This window comes from Andrographis paniculata, unplaced genomic scaffold (assembly GCF_009805555.1).
Source record: "Andrographis paniculata isolate CXL003 unplaced genomic scaffold, ASM980555v1 Contig9END, whole genome shotgun sequence".
Taxonomy (NCBI): Eukaryota; Viridiplantae; Streptophyta; class Magnoliopsida; order Lamiales; family Acanthaceae; genus Andrographis; species Andrographis paniculata.
In genome coordinates, this window is record NW_026137639.1 from 591,429 (window position 1) to 606,258 (window position 14,830).

Here is a 14,830-nt window from a genome sequence, read left to right on the forward strand (position 1 = left end):
GGATCACCACTTTAAATTTCCAGCATTTTAATTTCCAGTTATTTTTTTTATGTATGTAAAGTGTTTAGAGATTCCTAATCTCAGGCACTAATTAATCAAATTTGAGGATATTTCCGTATCTTTAAATTTTACTTTTTTGTTTGTTGAAAAAATACATTAACAATATATATATTTATAAAATAAGAATTTTAGAGTGTGTTTTTCTGAAAAAATTTAGTTGAATTTGATATAAAAATAATATTTAATAAGATATTTTATAAAAAAAAATTCAAAAATATAAATATTCAAATAGTAAAATCCGGAAAAAAGAAACATACTTTTAGAAATTCTGAAATACTTACTCCATTTCCATAACAGAAATACTATTTTCTACTTTTTAATATACATTTCAAAAGAAAGTTGGTCAATTTTATGCGGCGAAGAAGTAGGGTTTGTTCCTTTTTTTGACATACTTGTTTTTTAAAAAAATTAATATATTACACGTATTATGAATATTTATTTTTTTATTTGAATAATGTGATAATTAAAATATATTTAATTATTTTTTATTTTGAAATAAAATATGTATGACAAATCAAAATATAAAATATTACGTGATATATGAAATTGAGAAAAATATGTAGCTAATGAATGATACTAATAATTTTCAAAATATGTGTTTAATTTTGATCTCAAAATTAAGAAAATTTTAATATATATATATATATATTCTTTAGGTAGATTCATTATATATATTTTTTTATTTCTCAATAAAAGACAATATATTGTGGAATATATTTGTAAATAAAGTGCTATAATATTAGATAATATAAATAAAAGAAATGTCTCAGAAAAATTTGCTATAAATAAAAATGTATTCCTCTGTTTCTATTAAAACATTATTATTATAATTTTCGTTTGTAAAGTAATTAAACATAATATACAAATATTAAAAATAGTAAATAATTGTTTAATGTTTTGATCTGAATTTTTTTAACATGAGGTATAAAAATTAGGTAATATTAAAAAACGTTGATTTTTGTTATTGAAATAAAAAAAAAAATTGAACAAATAATCCCTCATCTACTTTCAATAATCCATAATATATCAATATTTTTTAATTTATTATAAAAATTTAAAAATATATTGGAATGAGACATTAAAAGCATATTTTTTATGACAAAAACACATAAATTTGATGGAGGAAAATATATATATAAAAGAAAATATATATTTTATTGTTCTACTCAAGTGTATATTTTTTAAGTTTTAGTATTTTATTAATTAGTAAAAATGTATAAAATATTTTTTTAATAATTTTGTTCATTGAACTTATATAAAAAAAAAAATTGTTTATATAATAATAATATTTATAATTTAAAATACTATTTTATATAAGATTGAAAAAAAAAATTAAAATAGAAAAGAGTATTTTATTATAAAAATATAAAAATAAATAGGAAAGAGAAAAAACAATTATAGAGAATCCCATAATGGAAGTCATTTATTGAGTCACAGAGTCCACCAAAAGGGCAGAGTGAGCCATCTGCCTCACTTAAACCTCACACCCCTGTGGGGCGCCCCATAACTTTCCTTATTTCTATTTCGGCCCCGGTGATCGAATTCCCCATTTTGCCCTTCACCGTTGTATTTATTTGCTCCGCATGAACACAAAGCGAGTGTGACGACAAAGTCTCTCTCTCCCTTCTCGGTTCGTGATTTTGCAGAGAGATTCGCACCAGAAGGAATAATTGAATGGGGAAATTCACGAGGAAAGCTAAGGTGACGATGGATGTGGCTGTGATGGATGCTTCCCGCTCCGCCCTCGGCGTTCGCACGCGCGCGAAAGCGGCGCTGCAAGGCAGGCAGCAGCCTCCGCCGGACGGCGAAGTTTGTTACCTGGAGTTGAGGTCTCGCCGGCTTGAGAAGCGCATGCAGAGGAAGAATTCGAGGAATGTGCGGAGGGGATGTGGTTACGGAAGTAAGGTGGAGATTGGCGGCCAGGAAGTGTGTTTTATGTCGGCGGTTGGGGCGGCGGAGGGTTTCGGGGGAACAGTGAATGATTTGGATTCTGATGCGCGGGAAAGGTACGTGCATTCACAGTTTCCTTTATGGTTGTGACTGTTATATTATCAATTTTCCTTGTGAGAATTTCATCTTTCCAGCTCGCTCCGGGAATTGATTTTTCTCACGTCGTTGCTTGTCATAGTTTTGTTTTAAATAATTTTGCTATTTTCCCCCGTTTTCTGGTTCTACGTTTGCTGAAATCATTGGCAAGAAAGACGCCCTAAGTTTATCCTTTCTCCATTTTTGCCATTTCCAGATTTTGTAGTCTGGAGAGTAGATTTTCATGACCAAAAAGGAAGAACTCTTTTGACCTGATCTTCTCATTTCCATATTATTTTGCATATATTTAATTTCCGAAAGGAGCACGTCGTTTCTGGTTTTCATTTGGGGAAAAAGTTGGTCCAATTTCATATAAATCTTGCATTTATTATGGAAGAGAAAATGCAACCTCGAGCTTCAGGATGCTTTTGTATGAAACTGCTCTTTGGTGTGACTTTTGTTTCTCTTTTACGTAAGGAGAAAAGGCTGTGGATCTCTGTTTAATGTCATTACACTTTGTCACTGAAATAGATGTTGGGTTGCACGATATATTGTTTTCAGTCAGAAAAGAGCACTTCTGCATTTGTTGCTCGTGATGAAACAAACCATCTATGTTGTATCAGAAGCTGATTATTTATTACAATAGCCTTTTTCGTTCTTTTGGGTGTCTTTACTGCTGCATTAGTTTGTTATTGCCCAATGCCCACTGTATCAGTTTCCTCTGTCAGGTGTTAGAACTTGTGTAAAATTGCTTTCACAAAAGGCTAACAGTTGTTATGATCGAAGGTTCTGTTATATTTTCATTTGGCTTTGTATTTGGTGATAAAATAGACAATCTTTAACTTGTACACCACAGGTAGCCCCACTTGCCTTGCAGAGTTATATTGCACATGCTAGTTTCGGTGCTTTTACCCTTCTTTTCTCAAGCCATTTTGCTGCTAATGGCTTCTGTTATTTGCCTGTACCTTCATCAAATTTTGTCCTAGAACATACTTTTTCTAGTGCTAATACCTTTCAGAAGCTTTGATAGTTTTGCATATTCTGTTCCTTTGTCTGAAAGTGAATGAAAACAATAAATGTGGGTAATGACTTTTTGAGGATTTATCTATCATAGCAACTATGTCTCTCTCACTGGGCCATGCCATGCCATATTTGAAATAAGCATGTGGACTAAGCTGGTTTGGCTACATTTTTTAGCTTTCATGATTCTTGTATTATCAATATCATTTTCTTTGCATCATTTATCGACATGTGGACTTTCCCCATACATGTGCTGGTTCTGCATTTTCTGTAGGAACACCCGCGAAAGCACGCCGTGCAATCTAATCAAACCTGTCTCCCCCATCGCCCCACTTGGCTCCACCACACCTAATCAAAGGGTTGAAAATGTGCATCTTCCAAATGTACCTCCTGCCCTCGAGTTGGAGGAATTCTTCTCCCGGGAAGAACAATTGCTGCAACAACGTTTCAAAGACAAGTAAGTCACTTTTAACTATTCTTTCTCAAGAATTTATACTGTCCCTTTAATTTCGATTAGTTGATCCGTTATTGGTGATGCATATTCTCTGTGAAGGTACAATTTCGACATCATAAATGATTTACCTCTCCCTGGGCGGTATGAATGGGTAGCAGTAGAACCATCCATGATCAGTGAATGACTGTATAGTAAAACCAGGGTCAATAGGCTGATTTAGGTGACCTGTTAGGAAAGTAGTGCTTGTAGCTAGCAACTCACTAACCCTATAGAAAGTAGTGGAACTGTTAGAACAAGAATGTGTTGTTAGGCTTTAATAAGCTTCTATCTATCTCTGTAAATTCTGTTATTTACCTTTTAGTGAGATATTTTTGCTGTTTTGATAACAATTTTCTGCTTAGATTCACAGTTCTTGTATGTCTAAAATATACTTTATGTTGTTATATCTACATAATTTGCTTATGTATTTATTACTATGTTGACTAAAATAGTATCATTTACTCTAATATTTTAGGGATACATTCTGAATTTTGTCTGAGTCGTGAATTAAAAAGGTTTCCTAAAACTTCATTGAAATTAATGATTGGGCATTGTTACAACTTAAAAATAATAAATAATTTGTTACAAAGAATGGTGACAAAGCTCTGAATTATCCTTTCCTGCAACCATTTTTTATTTTCATTTTTAATCTCATGGTGGTAAACAGTAGCCAGCTGCAGAGGGGCCTTCAGATTCATGTGCTTTCTATGTTGTCAGATGTTGGTAAATTCAAACCATTTAATGTGCATTTTTGTACCTTTGTCTGAATCCTGCTCTGATAAAGCTGCACCTGGTAAGGAAGATGGAGTAAAAAGCTTAGATAATTGCGGTGGGTCATTTATTGGGGTTGGGGGGGTTGGCGTTGGGGGTGTAATTTGAATATGAATATACATCTCATTCACATGTGCAGATGATACATAGCTACCAGTCTAGGGCCTCTGCCAGTATTCCTTTGCCTATCTGCTGTCTCTGTGTCCAAATTTTGATGAAAGTTGGATGGATAAGAGGTTTCAGATTTGATGATGTCAGTGTTACTTTATAATTGTTTTTTCATTTCCTACCATCATCACCATCCTCCTATAAATCTATTTAATCTAATAAAACTTAGGAACAGTTAAACAAAAATTCAAGTAGATTAATGCCATGACTTGTAAATTTGATAGGCAAGAAGATAAGTTTTTGATAAGCTACGAAGGATATTTTTGAAGAGAAGAGCCATCTTATATGCAACAATTGGGGAAAATAAGGTAGAGTCCAATTCTTTACACATTACAGCCAAAATAAGGTTAAAACCATCAAAATACTTCTACCGCCCGGTAACCTTAACCTTCAGATAACAGTGTAATACCATCCCACTATATGTACAAGGGTTCGTTTAGTTCATTCATCATTCCAAAAATAATCATGTAGCTGCTTAAGTTAGCGCTGTCGAGCTGAGCTTCGGGTCATTCTCCTGGAAATATTAGAAGTTTGAGAAAAGCCCAACCCAGCATTGTTAGAATCAGGTTGTTCTCTCTGAGGCTTTTTCCTCTTTCTTGTGTTTGACCCAGAATTCTGAGACGGAGGGGGGGCATTCAAGACATTGTCCACTTCTTGTACAGGTTCTTCCTTAGCCGTATATCCACGCCATTGTGTGCCACAACCAGGGCACACTCTTTCTGCCTGTAGTTATATTGCACCAGAGATGTTAATAATAGAAGCAATCAGGTTGCAAATTAGAGAGAAAAGATAAAGTTGGCGTAGTTGTTACCTTGTGCCGAGAGAATTTCTTTTCCAGACAGTATAGATGGAGTCGAACACGGCAATCTTCACTCTGGCAAGGCTCAGCCTGCTCATGATATAAACAGACAAGGAACATGAGTTCCCAACCATCTCTAGTATACACTACACAGGCAGAAATTTTATGAGAACTGAATGTACTAATAGGTCTATTATGTTCCAGTTAAATCTGCTAAGCTGCTATATGTACAAATTTGCAAATTTTTAAGGCATTCTATATATTTTCTTCTCACATGGAATAAATACATCACCTCTCTCCTGAAAGAACACCACAACATTTAGAATCCAGGTAAAAATAGTTGCAGGAGAAAGAAATACATGGTAAGATCAGAATTTGGTACTAACCTTAACTGCAGCCTCATTACAGATTTCACAAGCAGGAACCTCATTAGTTCGAAACCAGCTTCGAAGGTCCAGAAAGGATCTTACTCCAATACCAATTTTCCCGTCTTCCAAGGAACAAAGCCACTGATCTTTTACCAATTGCTCTAGTGTTTTTTCCTTCTGCGACATGGAGAAGTTCCTAATCGCGGGAGGAACCTGGGCAGAATCTGCCTGTGATAGTGAACCGCCTTCCCCTGTAACCTGTAGTTCATACAAGAAGTTAACACAAGTACAAGAATAGCGGGAAAAAACAATGCAAAGTTTCAAAAGAAATATAAGAAACAAACTAATAGGCCATGGTCTCAAAGGTAGTCTAAAAGTTACATCCATTATCATCATAGGGGTATACATACAGGGAAGAGGCCCGGGACAAGTCAAAGTATACATGAATGCAAAATAGTAACACTTTTGATTATCATCACTACTTAAAACGATAAGTTAGTCACTTCTACATAAGCCATCCCTGTCTATTTTGCTATTATTGTGATATGTAAAATAATTTTTTTTTAAAAAAAAGAAAAAGTTTCATATATATATATATCTTAGGTGTAATCAGCCTAAAATTGTTTAACAGAAACTTGGGTTTAATCTTTTGGATTTTATTTGATTTCTCAAATTTCCACCATTCAACTGTCATGAGTCTTTATCAAAACATACTATTCCATCGAAAAAAACATCAAAATATAAACTACCACTATTCAAACCAAAATAAAAATCCAAAAAAAGATCACCAACCAAGCATATTCCAAAATAAAAGGGTAAGAGAACTTCAAGAAAACCTGTGCTTCCAACCGTATGTAAAGAGCATTGTTGTTGGAAATGCAACCCCTAGCTTCTTCATCTTGTATAATAGCTTCAATCTAACAACAAATCCCGAGTAATCAAGTATAATGAGAATTCCAGAATCCAGATTTATAGGAAAACACAAGCATGCTAATTTATATCAAAACTTCATCCAGGAGCAATTACATAAGCAATAGAATCAATGTTTATCCTATCACACAAATCAACCATGCCCCCATATACTGGTCAGTTTCTTCTATAGTACTCGGAATTATACTTAATTTTGAAGGATATGAAATTTTCAAAGGCTTGTCAAAGAATTTGACTCCACCTTCATATTAAAATCCTAGAAAAAAAAGGGAAAAAAAAAGAGGCCAATAAACTCACTATGCCTTTGTAGAAAGCAATCTGAGGAACAGTGTATTTTGTTCCAAGCTTGGATTGATCGTCCGAAACATTGTTAATTACGCCATAGTACACTTCACCATTGTATTGGTTTCGGCATGCTCGAAGCTCTAACTGAACGTAGGCTAATTCTGCGTTTATCTTGCGGAGATAGTCATTGAGTAACTGCTGTTGTGAACCTTAAGAAAAACAACAGTTCCGATTAATTCATTAGTACAGCCAAGTACCACGATTTATCTATATCTCGTAAGCTAAAATAGAATGATTCTTCAGAGATGCCTGAGGCATAAGATCCTGCTTCAAATCTTGCGAATAATATAGAAGGCAACATAACTAAGCCACCACATATACGAATTTGTTGCTATGCAGTACAGCACCAAAAATTGCATCTAACTTCACTGTAACTGCTATATTCTGCTGAGGAAAAACCACCACAATTTCTCGGAAAAGTATGAACAAAGTTTAGGAACCTGATTTTCCGGTGACTTGCAAGAAGATGGAGAGAAAATCCGCTTCCTTGAGTGGACCTCGCGACAGCAGCGCCTGAATTAGGGTGTGCTGGCGCCAACTCAGCGGCGGCATTTCTTCCACTCCTCGTCCGGCGGGAGAAGATAAGGCTTTCCCGACTCCGGTTGAAGACCGCGCCGATTGATCGGAGATGAGGGAGTTGGGGATCCAATTGGCGGGAAAATTTAGTTAGGGTTTGATAGCCTTAGGAATTGGGACGGATATAATATAATAATAATAATGATAATCTTTGTGGGCCAGAAATATTTTGGGCCCAGTACCATAACCGAAGCTCAATATCTTCGTCAGAAATAAAAGCCCAATTCTTATATGAAATAAAGGTATTTTTATGGTTTTCTTTTTTCTAGCACAACTATTTATAAATTTAATATTATTATTTCTTAATTTATATGTAAAAGGCAGAAAGAGAGTATTATAATACTACCTCACTTCCTGATTTTTTTGTTTTTGTTCCGGTGGTACAACTTTAATAAATCTTTTTTTACTATCTTGCTTTTATTTAATTTAATTTAATTTAATTTTTGTTTGTAATAATTTTATGAATAGTATTGATAATTATAAAAGAAAAAAAAAATGTAGACAGTTTGAGACATCTCAAAATAGCAAACAAGTTGAGATGGAAGGAATATTATACAGCTAAATATCTTCCCATAAAACTCTCAGGTAATTAATCAAATACAACTTGATAAAAAGCCATTTTTGTTAAACCTTCATATTTGCATTACAAGTTTACAACCACAAGTTAATTATTTGATGTAATATTAGTTAGAAATATATATATATATATATTTTTATATATAAGCTTACTTATGATGTATAGAGTCAGGAATTTCCAAAAACAACATTCCATTTACTGCAAAAACAACTATATATGTATTTATGCTTAGAGGGCATAAAATTAGAAGCATACAGAACATTTTTATTTATCAAATATAAACAAAGGTAATCAAAGACAGATGCACAAAGGCAGTAATCAAAGATATTTGCAGGAATTGAAAGTATCTTGCAAACTTTTAATTCCAAAAATGAGGGACAATAAAATTTATACACTACAGCTACAAAGAGGGCATCAAAGGGCACAATTGATCTATGAAAATGAACTAATCGATACAACAGTTAATTTTCCGGGTTAAAACATCTATTACTATTACTATTACAATTAATTGAAACACAAGAAAAAAGTCATTGCGAATCATCAAATGGGACAAAAATTGAATGAAACTCTTGTCCCCGAAAGAAAGAAAGAAAGAAATTACAATTTTGATGGCAAAGTAAGGGCACAGCAGCAGTATTTGGTGCAAAGTTAATACCATATACTCTTTCCAACCAGCTTTCAACAACATATACTCCAATCATTTTTCTGCATATTATTTATTGTATATGTAAAAACCAAAAGTCAAGCAAGAGCAAGCATGATATCACTTTGTAAAGCATGGGAGTTCGAGTTGTTACCTTGCGGCTACATTTAGAAATTACAGAATTCCCAGCTTTCTTTTGACAAGTCTAGAAACTCGGTGCTTCCATCTTCAAACATGATCTGTGGTTGAAATGTCGGAAAAGAGAAGAATTAGATGGACAACGGGATATTTTTCTTTGGATGAAAATAGAATTAGGGAGATGCTAACTAACCAAATGTTGTCTTCTGATGCTATCAAACCGTCGAATTATTCCAAAGGATCTGATAAAGTTTGCAGTAAATAATTCAGTAAGATAATGAAAGTTCAGAGCGTTGATCTATATTCTAGCTTGAACCTCATTTGCCTGATAATTTACGAGTGCTTATCAAGGAATTTATTTTGATTTCAGCCCTCCTAAAGTTTCACAGATGTTACTATCCTTCAAAGAGCTAATTCCTTTCACCACAAGGTCATACCTTTTCTCCGAAACATTATGAATTCTTATTACTGAACCAATGCAATTTTGACGCCTCTTCTTGAGCTGAAAAGAATCATGTCGTAAAGCTCCTGCACAGGATAAAAAATAACCTGAATTTTACAAGAATACTCAACAATAAACGAAACCCATATTTGCCATTACAAAACAAGGCTTATCCATTGAGATTGGTTGAAGAAATTCACCCAAATCAGAAACTCCATTTGCGTAAACCTGTGGGGAAAAAAAAAAAGTATTTAGCCTCATCTCTCATCTCTCAGTGCCTCTATTTATTTTTATTTTTTTCAAGAAATATATAAAGAAGAGAACATCTATCACATCATGATGACGCAAGTTAAACCATGACGTACAAAGCAACAGCCTCAAACACTTCACACTCTTGGCATGGAAAGAAAAAGTCAGCTCATTAGGTGTCCACACAGAAAAGATTTAATTCAAAACACTTTATCAGTATTGAATAGGAGTCAGTATTCTATCAATATAGTGGGATCACAGAATTATACATATATTCACATTCTGACTCGCTTAAGCAAATTTAGATCGTATTAAACATAAAAACTATTTTCAGTATATATATTACTCCAGACAGGACCCTATCCAAACATTTCTATAACCACCTCATCAACAATGCAACTATAATTTCGTGCCTCTACGGTTCTACCATTACATTAACGAAAATGCCCATCCTAACAAACACATCACGCAAAACTTCAAAGTCAAGATCATGATTTTTGATATGCAAAACATGTGAAAAAAAAACCAGCCGCATAAGATTTCTACCAGAAATGATATCTTTAAAGACTCAATCACATCAACTACTTGTGACTAGGTTCTGTTTTAAACAATACCAAAGTAATTATGAAAGTGGATGTGGTAGTTTCCATTTCATAAGATTCAGATGAATGTGCTGCTCATCAAAATGACCATGCCAGATATTTAGAATAAGAATATTTATAATGAATACAACAGTAGATAAACTTGTAATTGAATCGGCCAAATATACATCAAACAACAATTAAACAATTATGTGTTGTAAGGTTAAAGATGGCTTACCGGTCTATTTGATACAGTTGCTTTCACTTTTGGAGAGTATGCAGCAACCTGGCATGCTACTATTTTCAATGCTGCATCTGACGAAGGAAGTTTTGGTTTATTGGGCTTAACTCCCAGCTTTTTCCGGCAGCCTATAGAACCACAATGGCAATCTTGATCTGCACCAAATTGCACAAACCTGCTAGACATGTTAGACTGAAATAGGAGATGTGAATTCATGAGAATGACAACTTATTGATTCAAGTTTATGTAAGCAATTGATCAGAACAATCCCATACTGATAATCATATGTGAGATGCTCTCCCTTCTTAATATCATTGGTTGCAAATATGCCAATTCTTGTTTCACCATCAATCATCCTGGCACAGGAAGTCCGAAGGGACATAAAATCATAATTAACATAATCTGTTAACAAATTTATTAAGGAAAAATTGAAAATCTAACCATTTCTGCATTTCTGTATTGGGACAACAACTATGGTTAATGTATCTTGACTTGTTTCCTTTATAAGTGGCATCAATCACCATATCTCTATTGATCTCACATAGGTAGAAATTTGTTTCTCCACGGTGTTTCATTTTCCATAGTCTTTCTTCACAAGTTTTATCATCAATAACTGCATTGGAGAAAAGTATTTTCATTTCAAGGTTATATAAATTTTCACATTATAGAGCAAGATTCTTCAGTTAAAAAATTTCACCTTCTCCTACATATTCTATCACAAACTCTCCTTGACTGATGTCCTCTTCTGCCACAACTCCCATTCCACATTTTTCAGTCTGAAAGCAGTTTAACTTAATAATCTTGGATGAACAATAAAATGTTGACTAATGGATATAAATGGCAATGCCAGACAAAACCATAGAAGGATGTGCAGTTGAAATAAAATGAAGGCCATGAATTAACAAATTTTGAAAATTCCAAAATAATGTCAAAAAAACAAAAAAGGGAGAAAGAGAGAAAATGCACACCATAAAACTTAAATACTTGCACAGATACACTACAGAAGTTATCACAGCACCATATATATTAAATGGGGCTACACACCAAGTATGATGAACCTGATAAGTAATCTATCAGGTCTAAAAATGAAATGAAGAGCTTAAGATATACATCTCAATTCCCTAATCGGTCTCACAATAAGTTTATGGCCATGAATCTCTACCCCATCAGAGCTACCTGCATCTTCCCTCACATGCTGAAGTAGCATGTGGCACACTTATGCTCATTTTATTTCTACTTCTATCACCCCATGTCCCAATCCATGTTTCAACTCCACAACCACCGTTTCCACGATAAACTAAAGGTCCTCACTCACTTTAATGATAGCAAGGGACACCACCCATAGTATCATGTCCATTTGCCGCGAAGGAACAGATAGTTGATGATTGTAGTCTCGAGTTATCTATTGGCATAATGTGTCCTAAGATGCCTTCCCAAGACACAATCACACAGAAGAGCAGTATTTACAGAGAAGTACCAAGGAGAAATTAATGACAAAAGGAAAAGAATCTGAGCAGCAGGGAATATTGTATAGACATATTTGCAAAGACAGAAAAATTCAATAGGCGTTTTTCCTACATAAACGACAAGAGATTAAAATTTTGGGAATAGTCACGAAAGAGACCAATAACATTCTATTACTGGTATATATACACTGTACAATTCAGTAGAAAACATCTAATACGTGTCGCAAATGAATGACAGTTTTCCTCAGTGCAGTATATAGAATTGCTTACAAGACGTATTGAGAACAAAAAAAAAATGCAAATACTATTATAAGTGGGGGAAAAGTTCCATTTTGGTTGAAAAATAATTGTAGTGATAAAAACAGCAGCTAGTGAAAATTGGGTAGTAGGTCTAAACAGGAGCCTTACCAGCACGGCTTTCATCTTCTTCACAGGTCTTTGATGAAATGGCTTATTCAAACATGAGCTCCCGCATATACATCCAGCAGAACAACTAGACCTTAGCATACTTTAACAGGAAAGGAAGCTACCAATCAGCATATTATACTTACTGATTTACGTTACAAACTTGCAGACTTTTAACACATTTTAAATCCATTATTATCCCATGGCTACAAATCAAGATACACAGAAAGTGACAAGAATAAAAGTACCAAAATAGTCAAGGATGTTAGGGTGGGAGAGCATAACAAGAAAACTTATAATCATATCTTCTAAGAACACAACCACATCATTAAGGAGCAGGTGGCAAGGTTTTTAAATTTTAATTAAAATATAAAATATAAATAAAATAGACTCACTAAAGAAAATATTGGATTCATACTTCTTATGCAGTGACATTGCCAAACATTACAGAAACAACAATATAATTTCCTTTAAAAAATAGACCAATTGTTAATACCAGCAACAGCTGCAGCAAAATAGGAGGAGAAAAACCTAGCAAAAGGGAGATTTTATGATCACTTATAGGATCTGATATAAACAGATTATTAACAAAACAAAAAATAAAAAATAAGGGAAAATTTAAGATATTCTTCAAGCAAAAAGTCCAATTCCATGCTTACCCGCAAAGGCAATCTCTACCACAAACACCTGGAGATTCAGCTGATGAGCGGCATGCACAGAAGATGCCGTCATCCTCCAAACGCCTTTTTATTTTCTTTGTCAAATATACATCTTGAGATAGTCAAAGAACAAACAGAATACCATGGAGAACTTTAACAGAAATTAAAATACACCAAATGCTCAGAAAATGATATCTCCTGTGGCTGGAATTCCACTGATGCCAGATAAGGCATATAAACTACAAGATCAAAGGATTCACACACACAAAACGAACTAGAAAGGATACTGCGCCGGATATAGCTGTAGGAAGTGCTTTTCCAATTTGCTATCGATTCAGGGAGTTCAAAATCCACCGGATTTCCAATCTCCTTCACCAGTTTACTAAATACTTGCCCAATACTGATGCATTCAGCGCTCTGATACCATAAAATGTAAACAAATGATATCCCGATGTATAAAAAGGTGCAAGTAATTAAGAGATAGAGCAGCTAAAACCACAATTGCCTTCAACAAACCTACCTTCTTCATAGCAGGCATGGCCAAGGGCAGGTAACCTACTGCCTTCGATAAATACACAAAATATTTCTGCAAAAATAGATACAATCAGTCGATTCAGTCCAATGTGAAGTAGCAAGAAAACGCACAGTAAGTTCAAAAGAACCCGACGCCCTTATTCAAGCTTCTCAAACCAAATTCACAATTCACAACACCCGCAAAATTAGGGTTTACACGAAAAAAGAAAATGAAACCGCGAAGACCAAACACGAAAACGGAAACAATTGAAAGGATAAAGTTGAAAAAGGAAATTCCATACCTCAGACGTTCAGGAAGTAGAAAATCTGACGACGCCGGCTGCCTGCGCTGACCGTCGGCACCGCTACTGCGAGCGGCACAAGGAAAACGGAGAAGAAGGAGCAGAAGAGAGGAGAGGGATTGGGGAGTGAACGGTAAATTCGTTTTTTATGTTCTGCCAGAATAACTGAAGTGTATTAAATTCATTGCATCCGGACTTCGGGTCCTGTTATTTTAAAATAATAATTTTTAGTCTTAAAAAATAAAAATAAAAATAAAATAAAATGTTTTTTTTTTCCATAATAATCTACCTATTTTTTTTTATTTTAGTTGAAATACTTTTTTTTAGTAATTGTAAATATCACACCATAAAGTACAAAAAAGTTTAATCTTTTTATTTTTATTATATTTTAATATAATATTAATATTTTTAAAATTCTATAAAAATAAAAATAAAAATGAATAGATAGATATTGGACAAAATAAATATTTTTTGTCAGTTATATTAACATTTGTGATAGAATATTATATTTTATATTTTTAGTTAAAATATACGTTAAAAATTTATATTTAACATTTAAATGGGTGTGTTTGTTTGGGATTGGACACACTATTCATCCTATTTTTTATATTATATTATTTATCCTATTTTTTTTTTCAAAAATATCAAATCAAAGAACTATTTTTTATTTTTTATATTATACTAAAAATTAATTTTACATTCAAAATATCATATCAACATCTATTTATATCACATCATACAACTATTTAAATTCAAAATTTTTACTATTCAAATTCCAATTCAAAATCTAAATTCCCAAACAAACACACCCTTAAATAAATAAAATCAGATAATTTAATTTTAGTGTAATATAATAAATAATAAATAATAATTTGATTTAATATTTTTAAATTTTTTTTATCTGAAATAGTAAAATTAAAATTGAAATTTTACAATTTGTAAGAATGTGTTTGTTTAGAATTTGTGTTTCGAATACTATAATTCTAAATTTAAACAAAAATATTAAAAAATCTTGCATAATTTTACTAACAAATAAAAAATATATTTTCTTTAATTTAC

The 14,830-nt window shown here is 33.2% G+C and overlaps 3 protein-coding genes across 3 annotated transcripts; 1 reads left to right on the forward strand and 2 right to left on the reverse strand.

The window, feature by feature from the left end:
* Positions 1-1,650: 1,650 nt before the first annotated feature.
* Positions 1,651-4,025, forward strand: LOC127244100 (cyclin-dependent kinase inhibitor 5-like). Its single transcript, XM_051264431.1, has 3 exons — positions 1,651-2,066; positions 3,380-3,562; positions 3,659-4,025. Exons 1-3 carry the CDS (start codon positions 1,735-1,737, stop codon positions 3,741-3,743), a joined length of 600 nt encoding a protein of 199 aa, XP_051120388.1. The 5' UTR covers positions 1,651-1,734; the 3' UTR covers positions 3,744-4,025.
* A 733-nt stretch (positions 4,026-4,758) lies between these two features.
* On the reverse strand, positions 4,759-7,649 carry LOC127244099 (uncharacterized). The gene is made up of 6 exons (XM_051264430.1): positions 7,420-7,649; positions 6,932-7,128; positions 6,541-6,621; positions 5,723-5,962; positions 5,349-5,426; positions 4,759-5,260 (listed from the first exon to the last, which is right to left on the reverse strand). Exons 1-6 carry the CDS (start codon positions 7,529-7,531, stop codon positions 5,018-5,020), a joined length of 951 nt encoding a protein of 316 aa, XP_051120387.1. The 5' UTR covers positions 7,532-7,649; the 3' UTR covers positions 4,759-5,017.
* Positions 7,650-8,929: 1,280 nt separating this feature from the next.
* Positions 8,930-13,914, reverse strand: LOC127244098 (histone-lysine N-methyltransferase ASHH3). Its single transcript, XM_051264429.1, has 13 exons — positions 13,772-13,914; positions 13,477-13,542; positions 13,244-13,373; positions 12,957-13,068; positions 12,301-12,400; positions 11,124-11,202; positions 10,868-11,039; positions 10,702-10,782; positions 10,424-10,601; positions 9,556-9,583; positions 9,351-9,441; positions 9,107-9,155; positions 8,930-9,014 (listed from the first exon to the last, which is right to left on the reverse strand). The coding sequence occupies exons 2-13, from the start codon at positions 13,492-13,494 to the stop codon at positions 8,943-8,945; spliced, it is 1,110 nt and encodes a 369-aa protein (XP_051120386.1). The 5' UTR covers positions 13,495-13,542; positions 13,772-13,914; the 3' UTR covers positions 8,930-8,942.
* Between the last annotated feature and the right edge of the window lie 916 nt (positions 13,915-14,830).